This window comes from Lycium ferocissimum, chromosome 7, assembly GCF_029784015.1.
Source record: "Lycium ferocissimum isolate CSIRO_LF1 chromosome 7, AGI_CSIRO_Lferr_CH_V1, whole genome shotgun sequence".
NCBI classification, from domain to species: Eukaryota; Viridiplantae; Streptophyta; class Magnoliopsida; order Solanales; family Solanaceae; genus Lycium; species Lycium ferocissimum.
In genome coordinates, this window is record NC_081348.1 from 59117932 (window position 1) to 59135531 (window position 17600).

At 36.4% G+C, this 17600-nt stretch overlaps 1 protein-coding gene across 1 annotated transcript; it reads left to right on the forward strand.

Annotated features, from left to right (window-relative positions):
- Positions 1-7595, forward strand: LOC132063024 (uncharacterized). The gene is made up of 3 exons (XM_059455470.1): positions 1-834; positions 1472-2011; positions 7366-7595. The coding sequence occupies exons 1-3, from the start codon at positions 40-42 to the stop codon at positions 7462-7464; spliced, it is 1434 nt and encodes a 477-aa protein (XP_059311453.1). The 5' UTR covers positions 1-39; the 3' UTR covers positions 7465-7595.
- The last annotated feature ends 10005 nt before the right edge of the window (positions 7596-17600 follow it).

Sequence of the window (17600 nt, forward strand, 5' to 3'; positions counted from 1 at the left end):
TATTTCCCATTTTCTTCTCTACCTAGTATTCTCTCAAACATGTCTACATTTGACAAATCTAAACTGATTAGCATTTCCAAAACAGTGCTGATATGTGGTTTAGTCCTATACTTAGGCTTTATTATCTTTTACAGTGACTCTAATTGTCCATCTTCTGAGCTTCTCTCTTCTTTCAGATTGAAATGGGCACCTTTTAATTCTCAATCAAATGTTGCACAAACCAACAGTGCCACAAATATTAGCCACCTCCTTTTTGGTCTTTTGGGTTCTGAAAAAGCATGGCACCATAGAAAATCATACATTGAATCATGGTGGAGACCAAATGTTACAGAAGGATATCTTTTACTAGATGTTCCTCCAAAAGGTGATCTTCTCCCATGGTCCTCAAATTCACCTCCTTATAAAATATCCGATGATGTTCCAAAACTTGTTGATGAAACCAAACATGTCGATGCAACCGTTTTAAGGTTGGTTCATGGGATAATGGAGGTGTTTAGAGAGGAACATGAAGATGTAAGATGGTTAATTATGGGGGACGATGATTCGATATTTTTCTTGGATAATATGGTTGATATTCTTGCACAATATGATCATAAGAAGTACTATTATTTTGGAGGACATTCGGAATTTATATTGTCGAATTATTGGTACTCATTTAATCAAGGTTTTGGTGGAGCTGGATTCATGTTGAGTTATCCTTTGGCTAAAGCATTGGCAAAAGATATGGTTAATTGCCTAAAGAGATATAATTATTTGAATGCTGCTGATAAAACTACAATGACTTGCATAGCTGACATTGGTGTCAATCTTTCTCCTCTTCAAGGTATTCATCAGGTAAGTTTTCTCCCAACCAAAAGAAATTACTTAGTAAGTCCATTCCCGCATACCCATGGGATTGCTATCCCATCCCGCATACCAAACGTAAAAGAATATGTTAGCTAGAGGTGCTCAATTGGGGATTGTGATTTTTCACTTGTCAGTCAATGTCGAAATCCTGCCTTATTCCTTTTTGAATTTGTTGAATCGAATGATATTTCTACTCATTTTATTTCTTTTCTCTTCTTCCTTAGAATCAATCTTTTCTTTCATGCAGGGGCGGATCTATGTGTAAGCGAGGGTGTTCACCCGAACACTCTCGGCAAAAAATTACAGTGTATATATAGGATAAATTTTCTGTATTTATGTGCATATATTAACTTTTGAACACCCTCGGCAAAAAATTACAGTGTATATTTAGTTTGTTTTTTTTTTTTTCCGAACACCCTGAATGAAAATCCTGGATCCGCCACTGCTTTCATGGTTTAAATTCCCGAAAATTAACCATGATATACAAGTCGAATACTAAACATAGAAACAGAACGTGCAGCTTTTGCTACTAGCATAGATTGAGCTGAAGAAAAGTTCTATCAACTAATTACGTTGATTAAATTTCTTTCTTCTTCATTAATACATGTTTATTAACTTATTGCAGATTGATCTACGCGGTGATTTATCAGGATTTCTATCATCCCATCCAAAATCTCTACTAATGTCACTTCACCATTTTGACATGGTTGAACCAATTTTTCCCTCTATGGATCGTGGACAATCAATATTCCACCTCCAAAATGCTGCACAATATGATCAATCACGAATGTTACAACAAACCATATGCCACCACAGGTCTAACGGTTGGACATTTTCAGTTTCTTGGGGATACTCAGCTCATATTTATGAGAAAATTATGCCTAGAAGTTGGATACAAAATCCTATTGAAACATTTAAAACATGGCAAAAAAGTCCTAATCCACCACATTATATGTTTGATGTTAGAATTCCTTCGTGGGATCCATGTGAAGCTCCTCATGTATTTTTCTTCAAGTCCATTGAGAAAACACCAAGAAATGAAATTCTTACAACATATACTAGAGCATGGCCTCGAGGAATAGGAGCTTGTTTGTCTGCTGGAAATCATTCTGCCGAATATGTTTCTGAAATTGATGTTTATTCACCAGCAATAAAACGTATCCAGGTAATGTTTTTCACATCCATAATCTCCTTTTGCTTTCCCCATAAATTCTCAATATAGTATATATGGAGTGTATTTTCTTATATCTACACTCAAGCAAATAGTCTTAAGACAAAATATGTTTTGTTAGAATAGTTCATTCAAATTAAATGGTCTTTTAGAAACATAGGTTTTTCCCATCGACTACCAGTGGGAAAATTTGAGCTATAAAATATGATTTTTCCTACCGAGCTAGCTCACTGGGTAAACACATGGCGGGAAACAGCTGGTTCCCATTGAAACGCTGGAAACTTCCTAATTTTTCCGTGTAAAAACACTACTAATTTTTCTTTCTCACTGATTCAATCAAAATATATGTGGGAATAACCACTGAACAATTTTCAATGGAAAAATAGTAATTTTTTAGTAGTGATACCAAGTATAATCCCCCTATCCAATACCTTTGTGAAGTAAAGAGGCTGTTTTCGATAAACCTCGGCTCAAGAAAATCTTTTTCAAAATAGGGTTTGAATTTGAAAGAAATGCAAGCGTAAAAACCTCATCCGGCTAAATTTGTGTGCAGGAAAAAATAATTTATCCGACTATTTTTAAAGACAAAATTTAACTTACTAGGCTAACGAGAAACAAAATTGAAAGATCGGCAATAGAAAAAAAGGTTATATGGTGCCAATAAGCCAAATTAATGTGAATCATAGAAAAGAAATTTGTTCATTTTGCCATAACTTGCAAATTATGCTAATTAGCGTGATGTACTCATCGTAATGCCATATGCTATTTGTGAAGAAAGTTGGAATGGAATATTCTATACTTAGGAATCCCTTACTCTGTTCTCCCTCTACTATAATTGCTTTGAAAATGGACAAAACAAATCGTGGATTTCATCGATGAATGTCGATGTTTTTCATAAAGAATATTAGAACGTAACTTTTTCATAAATGACAGACATATTCTGGAATTGTCTCCACAACTTGTCTAGTTATATGATGTCAAAGCAAACTTTGTAAGAGGAAAAAACAGATTATAGTATTAGCTCATATATGTTTAAAAAACAGGTCATGCCAATAGAAAAATAGATTATTGACGTAAAGAAAACGACCATGTGAAGTTGAATCAAAACAAACAAAAGAGACAGCCAACCTCCTTTTGTCCTTTGACATTACAAATCCCTTCTTGAAAATGAGATTTGGTTCAGCAAAATAAAACTTGATTATGTTAATTAATCAATTTAGGAGTCCGGAACCTAAATGACCCCCAAAAAAAAAAAAAAAAAAGTGACCAAAATAACCCATGAAAAAAAAAAATTTACCAAAGTACCTTTAACTCAATTTTTTTGCATGCGATACAAAAATGAATTAACATCCGTTATCCGAGTTTTTTATAGTGTTCTTTTAATTTTTTTTTTCTTTTTTCTTTTTTGCATAACGCAACATGCGACATGCCCTACAAACCCAAATTACTTTGCAATTCTAAAAGTTGATTTACATTATATATGCAATTCTATTTAATTATTAAGTTTAATTAGCCTTTTTCTCATTTCTAGTTTGTATCCACTTTTTTATTATATATAAAGTAGTAATTATGTGATTATTAATTACATATAAAATAGTTCTCAAGAGATTATTTAATTATAATATTTAAATTCACTTTCTTACAGTCATGAATATTATAAAATCCTGCACTTACACTCTCTATGGGGATAGCCGTTACTAAACATATTAAAATATAATTATAAAAAATAAATTAAAATTATAAATAGCGCAAATTACTTAATAAAATATGCCAACTATTATTATTAACTTTTTCGCACATTAAGCAAGCACGCATTATAAAATTTTATTATACAAAATTTCTCATTTTTAGTTAGTTTGTTTATTCTTTTGGTTTAAAATTATTTTCAATTTACTTATTCCGATAAAATGTCATTTGTGTAGGATTTCTTAAGAAGTCATTTAATTATAATATTTTATTAACTAAGAATTTCTCATTTTTAGTTTGTTTATTTATTCTTTTGCTTTAAACTTATTTTCAATCTACTTATTCCGATAAAATTTCATATGTGTAGAATTTCTTTAGAAGTCATTTAACTAATATTTTATCAAATAAGAATTTCTCATTTTTAGTAACATAAAAAAGGCAATTTTACTACTATAAAAAAGGACATTTGGATTCACACTTGGTGCAAAATCATAGCAATTCGCCCCGACAAGTGGTTTTTTACAATGTTTTAAAAGGCGAGGGCGTAAGGCGGGGCGTTTTACGTCTGCCTCAGTGAGGCGTAAGCCCCGAGGCACGGGGCGTAAGCCCCATGGGGTTTTAACTTTTAGTATTTTATAAAATGATATAATTATAATAAATACATTTAAATAGGTGAAATAGCGTAAAAAATTGAAGAAAACTATAAATAAGTGATATATATATATATATATATATATATATATATATATAGATATATATATATATATATATATATATATATATATATATATATATATATATATATATATAATTAGTAGTTTTTTTTTTTGGGTGGATATATATATATATATATATGTGTGCTCCACCCAAAAAAAAAAAAAAACTAATTAGAACAATCTATTATACGCTACTTACAAGTACAAGTGATCGCTTCGTTACTTTTTGAGATAGTAGAAGACAAGATAAATAATTGGAAAAGAATATATATTAGGCATTCTAGCAATAAAAAAAGGTCTTGACTTTTAAATTTAATGCTTGATTCCTTTTTAAAACATTTGAGTAATTACATGTTGACTTTTGAGAATTTGGGCATTATATTAAGGACTTATTTAATAAATTTCGTTTTAGTTTGAAGAAGTTTTCTGGGCTTACGCCCCAACACGCCCCAACGAAAAAAACTCGCCCCAAACGCCCGGGCGTACGCCTTTGGGGACTTTCGCCCCGACCCATCGCCCCGGGGCATTTTTGGTACGCCCCGCCCCAGGGCTCGCCCCGAAAACGCCTTTTAAAACACTGGTTTTTTACTATCTTCGAATGAATTTCCGTAACGCACTGATAGATCTGACCTGTAATTACATTTACGTAAATCACTGTGCTATTTTTTTTGGCTAGCGTTGAAATTTGCACTTTTTTTCTTGATATGTTTTTCTTTACTAGATCACACGACAAATGATTGTTTTTGTATTGTAGCATTCTAAAATAACGTATTTAAAAATAAAATATTATAATTAAATAACTTCTTAAGAAATCCTACACAAATGAAACTTATCAGAATAAGTAAATTGAAAATAATTTTAAAGCAGAAGAATAAATAAACAAACTAAAAATGAGAAATTCTTATTTGATAAATGTTATAATTAAATGACTTCTTATGAAATCCTACACAAATGAAATTTTATCGAATAAGTAAATTGAAAATAATTTTAAAGCAAACGAATAAATAAACAAACTAAATATGAGAAATTCATATTTAACAAAATATTATAATTAAATGACTTCTTAAGAAATCCTACACAAATGATATTTTCTCGGAATAAGTATAAGAAATCCTACACAAATGATATTTTCTCGGAATAAGTAAAATGAAAATAATTTTAAAGCAAAAGAATAAATAAACAAACTAAAGATGAGAAATTCATATTTAACAAAATATTATAATTAAATGACTTCTTCAGAAATCCTACGTATGATATTTTCTCAGAATAAGTATATTGAAAATAATTTTAAAGCAGAATAATAATTAAGCAAACTAAAAATGAGATTTTTTTTTTAATTTTATAATGGTGCTTGTGTAATGTGCGGGAAAGCTAATAATAATAGTTAACATATTTTATTAAGTAATTTGAGTTATTTATAATTTTGATTTATTTTTTATAATTATATTTTAATATGTTTAGTATCAGCTGTCCCCATAGGGAGCGTACGTAAGCGCTGGATTTTTATAATATTCACGGCAGTAAGAAAATGAATTTAAATATTATAATTAGATAATTAAATAACCTCTTGAGAACTACTTTATATATAATTAATAATTACATAATTACTACTTTATATAAAATTAAAAAGTGGATACAAACTAAAAAAATGAGAAAAAGGCTAATTAAACTAAATAATTAAATAGAATTGCATATATAATGTAAATCAACTTTTAGAATTGCAAAGTCAACTTTTAGAATTGCAAAGTAATTTGGGTTTGTAGGGCAAGTTGCTTGTTGCGTTATGTAATTTTTTTTTTGTTTTTAAGAAAACTAAAATAAACTCGGGTAATGGATGTTAACAAAGGACGTTAACTCATTTTTGTATAACGCACAAAAAAGTTGCGTTAAAGGTACTTTGGTAATTATTTTTTTTTCATGAGTTATTTTGGTCACTTTTGTTTTTTCGTGGGTCATTTAGGTTCCGGACTCTTTAATTCGCTGTAATAAAAGATTCTTTAGACCATTTGGAATTGCAACAAAACAATTTAATGATGAAACTAGTACTAATTGATAAACTATGAATTTCATGATTAAGACAAACGATTGGCTCCAAATGTAATAAGTTTGTCATATCTGTTAAAATTTTAGCCGCCCAAAAAAACTACTAATATAGGTCATGACTCTAAACGTTGCTTGATATTCGGTGAGAATAAAGCAACGTTATGTAATTCGAGAGTAGGAAAATTTTTTAACTTCTGACTCTTTTAATAAAAATACTATAATTTTTACTCTTATTTAATTATTTGTTAGCTACATATTGTCAAATCCTTGATTAAACATACACCTAAGGTCTTACTACACAACCACATTAATCCGCACTGTAAATATTGTTTTAAAAGATTTGTGGCATTTCAGACATTATCTGGATATGTCTGAGTTATGTATATTAGCAGGAAGTTTAATATTTGTAGCCATAAGTTAGCTAAGCATATTTTATCATTTGTGAAGGAAGTCTCTTAGATTGACCACTATTCTATTTGGTAATCACTGAGACCACACAACTTGTTGTGCACACGTCTGAACTTTTAGTATAATATCAACTTACTTTCAACGAAAACAATTTTTTTTAGATAATTTATCCACATTTCAAAAAATATAAAACTTCTACTAGATAATACTTTCATGTAATTAATTGTCATTTTTATGTTAATGAAGCATAGTCCTGATAATGGCTTACTAAAGTTTAATTGGACATTTGGTAATGAAGAACAAAGACGGACAAATATTTCTGAATACAAGGAGTACAAAACAAGAAAACCACAAAACTATATTTCCCCCATCCTATCCCCTAATTAAAAGGGAAATAGTAAAATAGTAAAATTCTCGTTGGTATGAAAGTTACAAAAACCTCCTTTATATGTAGTGTTTAATTTATTTTTTCTCTTCTTTGTTTATTCTTTTCAGATTGATAGATGTGAATGTTGTGACATTATTCATGAGGCTGGATCCAACAAGGCTGAGGTCAAGTATAGGGAGTGCAAGGCAGATGAGATAATAGCTTGATCGATCCATAGCGAACTCTAGAAGCAATTATGTTGATTTTATTTTTCTCATTTTTACCAGAATTTTCCAATATCTTGAATGGCTCAAATTATTACATATCTGGATATATTTTCACAGGAAAGTTGGTTTTTTTCCGCCTTTTATTTTAGTGATGAACAACCACTCCCACTTGGGATTTTCATCTTTTACTTTCTTCTTTTAATTAAAGAAAAACAGATGCCGAGCTTGAATAAAAAAATATGCACGGCCGGCTCAACGTCCGCTATGGCCTAAAGTCAAATCTTGATGAGAGGCCCTAACTTTTCTTTTTTAAAACCTTCTTATATATTTTCATTATGAAGTCAATTTTTCTAACCGGTGCAATCAACATTAGTAACAAATATAAGTTTATCTTCCCTTTTAGTTAAAATTATATCTTTATACTTTTGAATACTATTCCTTTTGTTTCAATGTATGTGATATTTTTCGCTTTTGAAGAGTAATTTGGCTAAAATTTGAAGCTAAACTGGATTGGATAAACTCAATATTTTAAGATTAAAGTTTATATATTTAAAAACTAGATAAAAAGTATAAGTTACAACTTTTCTCATATCAATTTAGTGACAAAATACATCTTAATATGTTGGTCAAAGTTCATGCAGTTTGAATATAAGGAAACGAAAAGTATCACATAAATTCGAACAGAGGGAGTAATTTTTTCAAAAAAAAATTAATTCATAAACCTATTATTCGTGAAAATGGGGCTGCCTTACCCTTCAGCCGGCACTGAAAAAATGTACAACTTCAAGTGAAGAAAATATTAAAATTAAGGAAAACATATATAGTTGTTTGTAAAGTAAAAGTTACATACAAAACAAGATATGCATAGCCAAAATTGTTGGTACATGGAAGGGAAGATTTTTTGGTTCACATATATGACCAAAGAAAACGAAGGAAACACCATTAAGAAAGTTTTAGGGTGTGTTTGGTGTGGAGGATCAAAATTTATAAAAAATATTATCTCTAGGAAAACCAATTTCTTTAAAAAAAAAAATGACTTCCCTAATGGAAGTTAAGAAAAACAAGATCCACAAGTAGCATTCCACATTGATTGTCTCTTCCCCACCCTCCAACTCACCCCATCCTCACCCCATCCCTGTATCCCCCATTGCCACCACTCGAGATCCCTACTCCCACCCCTACCTCTCACAATATGTGCCGAGATTATTTACAAATTCTTTTGTGATAATATTTTTTGCTTATGTACCAAATAAAAGAAAAAGTAGGAACCTCATTTAATTTCCAAAAAAAAAAACCATTAATTTCATTCATACTAAACACACCCTTAAAGTCGAAGGCAAATAAATGAATTCGGAACGCGAAGGAATGAGGATACGACATATAAGCTGAAAGAGTACTTTCTAGATCTACATGACTGAAAGGAATCAAAGGACGACCCGAAATAAGTATGAAGGTGAAAGAATGAGGCCATTCAACGACCTTCCGAGATCGAGTATCTAATCGGAGCACAAGATACATCACTGCTAAGGATTGCCTCAGTTGAGTGTCACTTTGGAAGTATATATGTTGTTTTATGCACTTAACAACACGAGAGTGAATTGGGTCGTACTTAATTTTCGTGAATAACTAAAGTTTGCTATGGTAACTAGTTGATGGAACTGGTCTTTGTTCCATTTCTGACTAGTTACTGCAAGTAAAATAATGCAGAATACATACCGTTGGCGTTAGCATTGATTTTTCTTATTATTTTGTTTAAAATTGCATTACCATTTTTAGTTATTTACTAACAAAATGAATCTCAACCTTAAATTAATTGGGTAGACACATGACAATTAGCATATATCAATAATTGTATTGAAAAATACTGGACCAAATATCACTAGAGGAGATCTTCACCCCAATACATGGGCGACACCACCTTAAGACGAATTATATAAAAAAGAAAAAACTAGTAAGACCTTTTGTTGAAGATTTTTACATAGTGAAAGCACTCCTCTACATTGTTCATAATGGAAGCAATCTTCTTCTCTATAAGTTAGGTACATCAAACTAGAAATTCTTCTTTACAATTTATGTACCATGTACTATACATGTCAATATTGTATTTGACAACTAGAAAAATAATATAGGGTAAATACCGAAAACTCATAGTTTAGCTAAAAAAAAACTAGCCATTATGTCTTAGAGAATCACATGTCGTCCCAAAATCTTCGTGAATCTAGCTCACCGCCTTGTCTTTGGCAGTTTTGGTGGTGCAATATGTCCATCTCGGTTGATCTCTACATTCCTGCTGACCCATCACCTCTTCCTGATTGTCCTTTTATAATGTTCCTTTGCCTTTGGAAGCTTTGAGAGTTGTCGTCAACCAACCCCAAATCGACTAAACCCTTAACAAATTCCTAAACCCCATTCATAAAACACCAAAATATTCTCACAAACAAATTCAGTTGTTGCAAAAGAAATAGTAATCAGCGGGGGCTTGGTCTTAACCAAGGAAGTACTAATGTCGGCCCGAGTAACTTTACATGCTGGAACTAGCGCTCCGACGGTGGAAGCTCGTCCGTCAAACAGAGATCTTGGTTTAATCGATTAAAGTTCCTTTGCCAATGCTCTTGGAACTTCAACAAAATACAAGCAAAATCGTGTTCGCCTTTCTCCCAGATCATTTGAAATTCATCAAAACAACCTGTGGTTGTTTTTACAGAAGAGGAAAATGAGCTGCTAGCATCTATGTGCAAATGGATTTATTAGAGATGGATTTGCTCCGAACCAGACCCCAAATTGAATTTATTAGAGATGAATTTGCTAAAATCATACCTGGGAGAGGGAAAACCCATATAGGTTCTCATTAAATGAGGCATGTTTTCATTGATTTCGATACTAAAGAGGACCTGTAACGACCCGTTTGGTCATTATAGTCTTGTCAGCATTTTTGCCCTTTTTCGAGCATTGATTAGCTTATTTTTTATCCGAGGGGACAACACGCTTCCCGAGGTGTCTAGACCGGATTCGGGCAACTTTCGTAAAATTTAGGCTTAAAGTGAAAAAGGGTCAACCCAAAGTTGACTTTTGGTTAAACGGACCTTTTTCGGGATTCCGTCGATTCCGAGAGGTCCGGATGGTGGTTTAGAACTTATGTGTGAATTTGGTTCGGTTCCCAATGCACTCAAATGCATTTTGGGACTTGGGTTGGGAAATAGGAATGAGGTATCGGGGGTTGACTCGGTTAACGAGACATCCGTTGGAATTCCGAGGCCACGAGCGAGTTCGTAACGTATTTTGTGTAGGTCTGTGTATGTGGTATGTGAGCAAATGGCCTCGGAAATTAGTCAGAAAGTCGGATCAAATGGTGAAACTTGGATAAGTTTAAATTGTGCCTTTGGCGGCACTAGCACTAGTACCGCGGTACCGGAGCAAGTGCCCGTCGCCATTTGGAGCGGTCCAAGGATTTTTGCCTTGACTGCTAAAGCGGTCGAGTGACCGCTGAAGCGGCTCCCCTATGACAGTCCCAGTGCCGCTAAAACGGGTGATAGGCAGTGTGTATATTTAATGAAGTGTTAAAAACCTTTAGACCCTCGTTTATTTCCATTTCAAAATTAAAGCTTTTAGGGACTGTTCTTGGAGACATTTTGGAAATATTCTTGGAGGTAAATCTTGCTAATTCCTTTACTCTTCCTAATCATCTTAGATTCCCCCTTCCTTTAATAATCCCTTAGTAATGGAAGTTGGAAGAGGGTTTTGATGAACTTATTCTCTAGGCTTATTAATGGTGAAATTGATGGTGTTTATGTTAGATTTTGATATATCTAAGAGATTTTGATATGTCTAAGCTTGTTAACCGTATATCTTCTAATTTTAGTGTTGAATTTCGGAATCAAAGAGTTAGGGTTTATACCCAAATTGGGGGTTTTGCTTCAAATTCGAAATTGGGTAAATCTATAAGTTAATTTAGCAATTAGGGGTTGGGTTATGATAACCTAGTGCTTAATTAGATATTTTGCTTTCGAATTTCCTATTTTGCCCTTGTGGGCCCATTTCCCCAATTTCTAAGGTTAGAATTGACCTAAATTGAATAGTAGCAATATTAGTATCATTCTTCATGATTTCTAATCTAGATTTCGATTATGCTTAGACTACTTTGGTTCTGAGGCTCAGGCGGAAAGGCAAGGCAAAGGAGTGAGTTGTTGGTGTTGCGGTTCGGACCATCGGGTAGGTTATGGCTTACCCTTGGTGAGACTTCGTATAGCGAATCACATATTTAGCTTTTATTCTTTGGAGATAGTATGTGAACCTTCGAGTATGACGTTGGGATGGATATTGTCTTAGGTTGGGCCCTGTTGGGTGTTTGGGGCTAGCCACACCGTTATGTGGTGATTTGATTGTTCTATTGTGTTGGCTTGATGCCATGAGTCGTTGATAGATGTTGGATTCTATTTTATCATCTTGATTATGATATTGTTGGCATACACTGGTGGTACTTGTGATTCAGTTATATTATTGGCATACCCACTGTTGGTACTTGTGATTCGATTATATTGTTGGCATACCCACTGTTGGTACTTGTGATTCGGTTATATTGTTGGCATACCCACTGTTGGTATTTGTGATTCAGATACATTATTGACGTACCCATTGATAATACTTGTGATATTGAGCATGATTATTGATGTTGATACATGCATTGCACGCACTCTCATTTTCATGATACACTATTGAGATACTGGTGATACTTGATGAAACACTTTTGTCACACCCCTGCTGAGGAGTATGACAAGCTCCAACCCGTAGGCCGAAGTCACCTGACTTAACCGTTACTTGGACTTCACGTGCCAGAACTCAAAGAATATTTGCTCGCGGAAAGGAAAGGCAACATAGAAAATGCTTAATAATTCAACACACATGTACGTAAGTGACCGGCAAGGTCGCTACACATAGAGCATATCATAGAGCCGACAAGGCTATCAGAAACATATCAGGAAGCCAAAACAAGGCCGACAAGGCCACACATAATAATTACATATCCCACAATGTCCATGAGCCTCTAAGAGTGTACCTATGAACATATACTACAATAGCAGAAAAATACCAAAAGACAGCAAGTCCGGAGAAATGTACTTGCTAGCACCGCTGGATCTGGAGAGTCCTACTGGGGTCGCTCCTCGATAAATGTCGGGGGTCGCAGACGCAATGCAGCGTCTCGTGCAATAGGACGTCAGTACGGATAAAAGTACTGAGTATGTAAGGCAGGAGGGAAATAACATAATTAAGATAAAATGTAACATTAACATAGGCAAAAGAAAACCGAACATCTGGAAATGACGCAAAATGCAATGCATGATAAAAGCATTTTGTATGCTTATATATATGTATTTATATATATATATCTGTACGTAATAAATAGTATCCATGCCCGGCCGTGAGGCTCGGTGTCATATATGTAAAATCATGCCCGGCCGTTAAGGCTCGGTGTTATCATCATTAGCCCGCGTCCGGGCCTCCCGCATCCGGGGCAATATCATAACATGCCCACTGCAGTGGTGTGCGCATCTACGCGCCATGCCCGGCCGACTATAGCGCGGCACGGTGTAGTAAAATAGTGCAATACATATATATATACATATATACCATTGTTGGACTGAACTGAAAATAAGGGACTGTGCAGAGTTCCGCTTTCCTTCCGCGATGCGGAAGGAAAGCGCAAGGTTCTGAAGGCTTCCGCTTTTCTTCCGCGATGCGGAAGGAAAGCGCAGTGTTCTGAAGCTTTCTGCGCAGAACTCTGTTTTTCCTTCCGCAGCAACGTTCTGAGGCTAGTTTGAGTGAGAAATCAAGGATTTGATTCTTGGCCTTTCGGGGTGACATAAGGTCGTTAACCCCCGAATAGTTTATGGATTTCATATCGAGTCCAAAGAATTAATCGATGGCGACGAGTGAAATAATGTCTCAAAACCAATCAAACGTCCAAAACCTTAAGATTGAAAATACAGAGCATGAGAATGAAATGGAATTAGTAATGGAAAGCTCGTGTTGTTGTACTAATTGGATTCGTGCCAAGGGAAGAGGGAAACGTAAACCTTACATACCTTATCCGTCGAGCCACCACTTAAAGAATTCCTTATATCGAGGCTTGCCCTTCACCCGAGCCTATATATATATCGAGAAATATATCAGTAATCATATTTTCATCGCCCTTCCATCAACTCATAAGTACTAATCACGGAAGACTAAGTTTAGGTTACGAAAATTTGGGCAGCACCTCCCCTATAACATCGACTTCCTCCAAATGCTCAAACTCTTCCAAACAATACCAACAACATTAACAACAACATCCTCAACATTCCACAAGACAAATATACATATTTTTCATACAAATTTCTCTTCAAATCTCATCCATAAGCCAACAACCTCAACACAACAAACTATGACTTTATTCTTACAACTATTCCTTGATCAAGGTAAATAAAGGAAGAAATTCAAGGATTCATACCTTATATTAACTAAAGTGGCAAAATCTTCAATAATCACTTGTTCCCAAGCTAACTCTAGCGCCAAAACGATATGATAATCGCGACTACAAGTTGTCCGGTCTTCGATTAGTACTCCGGAGCTTGAATTTTACTCAAGATCCTCACTTTTATGTTGTATTTGAGAGCTCTTTTTGGAGCTGAATTTTCTGGAAATTTTCAGAAGTTTTGGATGAAAAAAAATGGGGTTTTAACCCTTTATATAGGGGCTGAGGCGGCATCACTGTAGCGCATCGTTGTACCGTAGCAGTCTTTTATGTGATCATTTACCTTTACCGGCCAGTTTGTAACGTCTATAATTCTCTACTCCAATCTCCTATCGACGAGCGGTTTATTGCATTATAATCTAGACTCGACGAACTTCATTCTAGGATTTTGAAACACCTTAAAACTCCTAACACACATGGAGTTATGCCCCTCCAAAGTTGACTCAAAATCCTGTTTCAAATTTTTCGACAACTTAATTTCCTTGATTTGCTTGGTCCCCGAGTCTCCCATAGATTATTACATGAATTCAAACCCTCGTAACCATGAGATGAATGCGCCACGTCCAGACTTAACCAACTACTGCCCAATAGATTCTCGTACACAACTATGAGGTGTAACAACTTTGATGAGCTAGGCTCAGTTTTACTGGAGTGACGTGAGATGGCCGATATCTAATGTTAGTTCCAGGATCATTGATTGAGTGAGTGCATGGACTCCGCGGGTCTCCCGGAGTGGTGCCGGTGAGAACCCCCTATGGGCAAAGATCCGGGATCCTGTCTGTCTGTTGGGCAAAGATCCGGGACGGGTGACACTTATACTTCTCGAGTCACGCTGGGTTGTGCTACCGAGATGTCGATATTTTCGTCCGGAGTACATGTGTACACAACATTTGCATTAATGCGTTGCATTCATACCCTATTGCATTGCATTGCATTATTGATTGATTTTGAGATGTTTGGTCTTTGTACTGGTGATGTTGGATTCGGACTTGATACAGTCGGACTTGGCATATTTGGGATTAGATGCTTTACTTAGGTGATGACATGTTCTTCGATTCGATTACATTTGACTTATACTTGTTGGTTTATCTGCTTTATTATCTTGATTGTGTTAGCTATGCGTAGTCGGCCGATGATGCCTACCAGTACCGTTGTTTGTACCGACTCGCACTTTCGCATTCCTTCATGAATGCAGTATCGAGTTGGATCACTTCCGTGACACGTGGCTGATAGTCACTTCAGCATTATCTTCGAGTTTCCAGGGTGAGCATGGCCGTTCGCTGCCTTAAAGACTTCTCTATCTTTATGTCCTACTCTATTCAGAAACATAGACACTTTATTTATTTATTATTCCGGACTTGTATTATTCCCTTTTAGATGCTCTTGCATTACTCAGACTAGACCCTGGGGGTATTACTATTATTCCGCACTATTCTACACCATATATATATATATATATATATATATGTATGTATCGAGAGTCTTACGTACTTATTCTATTCTGTTGCTTGATTATATTATTTATGTCTTTATTAATTATTGGGTTGAGGGTTCGCTTACCGAGGTAGGAAGGTAAGTGCCCGCACGGCTTAGGCAAAATAGGTCGTGACAAAGTTGGTATCAGAGCCATAAGTTACCCGGTCTATAATACAAGAGCGTGTCTAGTAGAGTCTCGTGGATCGGTACGATGAGCTCCGTACTTATCTGCGAGAGGCTATAAGACTTATAGGAAGTATCACCTTTTTCCATTCTTTCGTGCTACTTTATTCCAATTGGTATCTGACTCTTATCTCTCCTCTCACAGATGGTGAGGACTAAAAGCTACTACAGCCCGAGGTCAGGTGCCAAAGCCCGCTGACGGCCGCACCGAGGGGTGAGCTACGCCGGAGAGGGCGCGGCGAGTGAGAGGCCGCGGGCGCGGGGAAGGGCTCTGCGGTGGGGGCGGCCGACGAGAGGTCTCCGTCTCCCGAGCTTGAGTATCAACCAGATCGAGGTCAGGCCATAGAGGATGGTGTGGCCCCAGCATAGACACAGCCTGAGGTTACTTCGGATCAGGCCATGCATGATACTATGGCGAGAGTATTACTTCATCTTGATGCCCAGCAGGTGGCAGCCGGTGTTGTTACTCCTGGCGGGGGTTCACAGACCAGAGTAGGGGCGCAGACCCTTGAGTAGGGACCTACGCGGCTACATCTCGCCGTAGCTATGGCTCATCGCATTGATGCGATACCTGCTCCTAGTGATGATATTAGGCCCATGAAGGGCGCTATTATGACTGCTTCTGATCAGGACCTGGTTGGGAGATTCAGGAAGCTAGAGCCGCCGAGGATCTCTGATACTTCGTCTGAGGATGCTTATGAGTTTATTTTTGATATGCACGACTTGCGGCACCGTATGAGGATAGTGGAGACCCACGGCGTGGATTATATGTCCTACCAATTTCGCAGCGATGCGAAGATGTGGTGGAGGTATTTCGTGGCTTGCAGACCTGAGGGTTCCCCTCTTTTGACCTGGACTCAGTTCTACCGGGCCTTCCTTGAGAAGTATGTGCCCTGGTCTTTGCGAAAGGCGCGTAGGGAGGAGTTTTTGCTTTTTGAGAAGAGGGGCATGTCTTTGGAATCTTATGTGACCCGCTTTCTATATCTGGCCCGCTATTCAACTCCGTTGATCCCTAATGAGGCCGATAGGATCAGACATTTTGTTGGGGGACTAGTGGGCTCTCTACAGATTCTTTGTCTACAGATGGAGTCTATGGGGTCTTTCTTCCAATCCATTATCGAGTATGCTTCTATGGTTGAGGGCGCTAAGGCCCGTGCTTTTGGTGGTAGTGACAAGAGACATCGTCAGACTGATAGTTTTGGGGGTTCTGGTTCGAGAGCCGCCGATCATTTTTCGAGGTCGCATCAGCCATATTCCGGCCGTCCTGTGCATTCAGCATTATAGGCTTCCCCTAGTGAGCCACCCAGGCAGAGAGCTCCTGAGAGTTCGTTCTCCAGACCAGTGGACAGGGCTGCTTCATCCGAGTCTTCAGCTTCTGTGTATCAGCATTCGTCTTCTATTACCTGTTATTCTTGTGGAGAAGTTGGGCATGTTGCTAGGAGATGTCCCCGACCCAAGCTGGATTATCAGCCACCGAAGACTCCTATATCATCTGGTAGTCGAGGTAGGACTTCTTAGAGGGGAGGTGCTCAGTCAGGCCGCGATGCTTCTCATGGTTCTAGAGGTGGTTCTCAGAGTACGAGAGGGGGATCTCAGACTGGGCACGTGGTGGAGCCCATTGTTACTTATTTCCTGGTAGGCCCGAGACAGAGGCCTCAGATGCTGTGATTTCAGGTACTATTTCTGTCTGTCATAGAGCAGTATCTGTGTTATTTGATCCTGGATCTACCTATTCGCATGTATTTTCATTTCATACCGTTGGTTGGGATTTGCCTTGTGATAGCATAAATATTCCTGTTCATATGTCTACTCCGGTCGGAGATTCTGTGATTGTTGATCGAGTCTATCGGTCTTGTTTGGTTACTTTTATGGGGTATGAAACTTGGGTAGATTTGATAATTCTCGATATAGTGGACATTGATGTTATATTGGGTATGTCCTGGCTTTCCCCTTATCACGCGATCCTGGA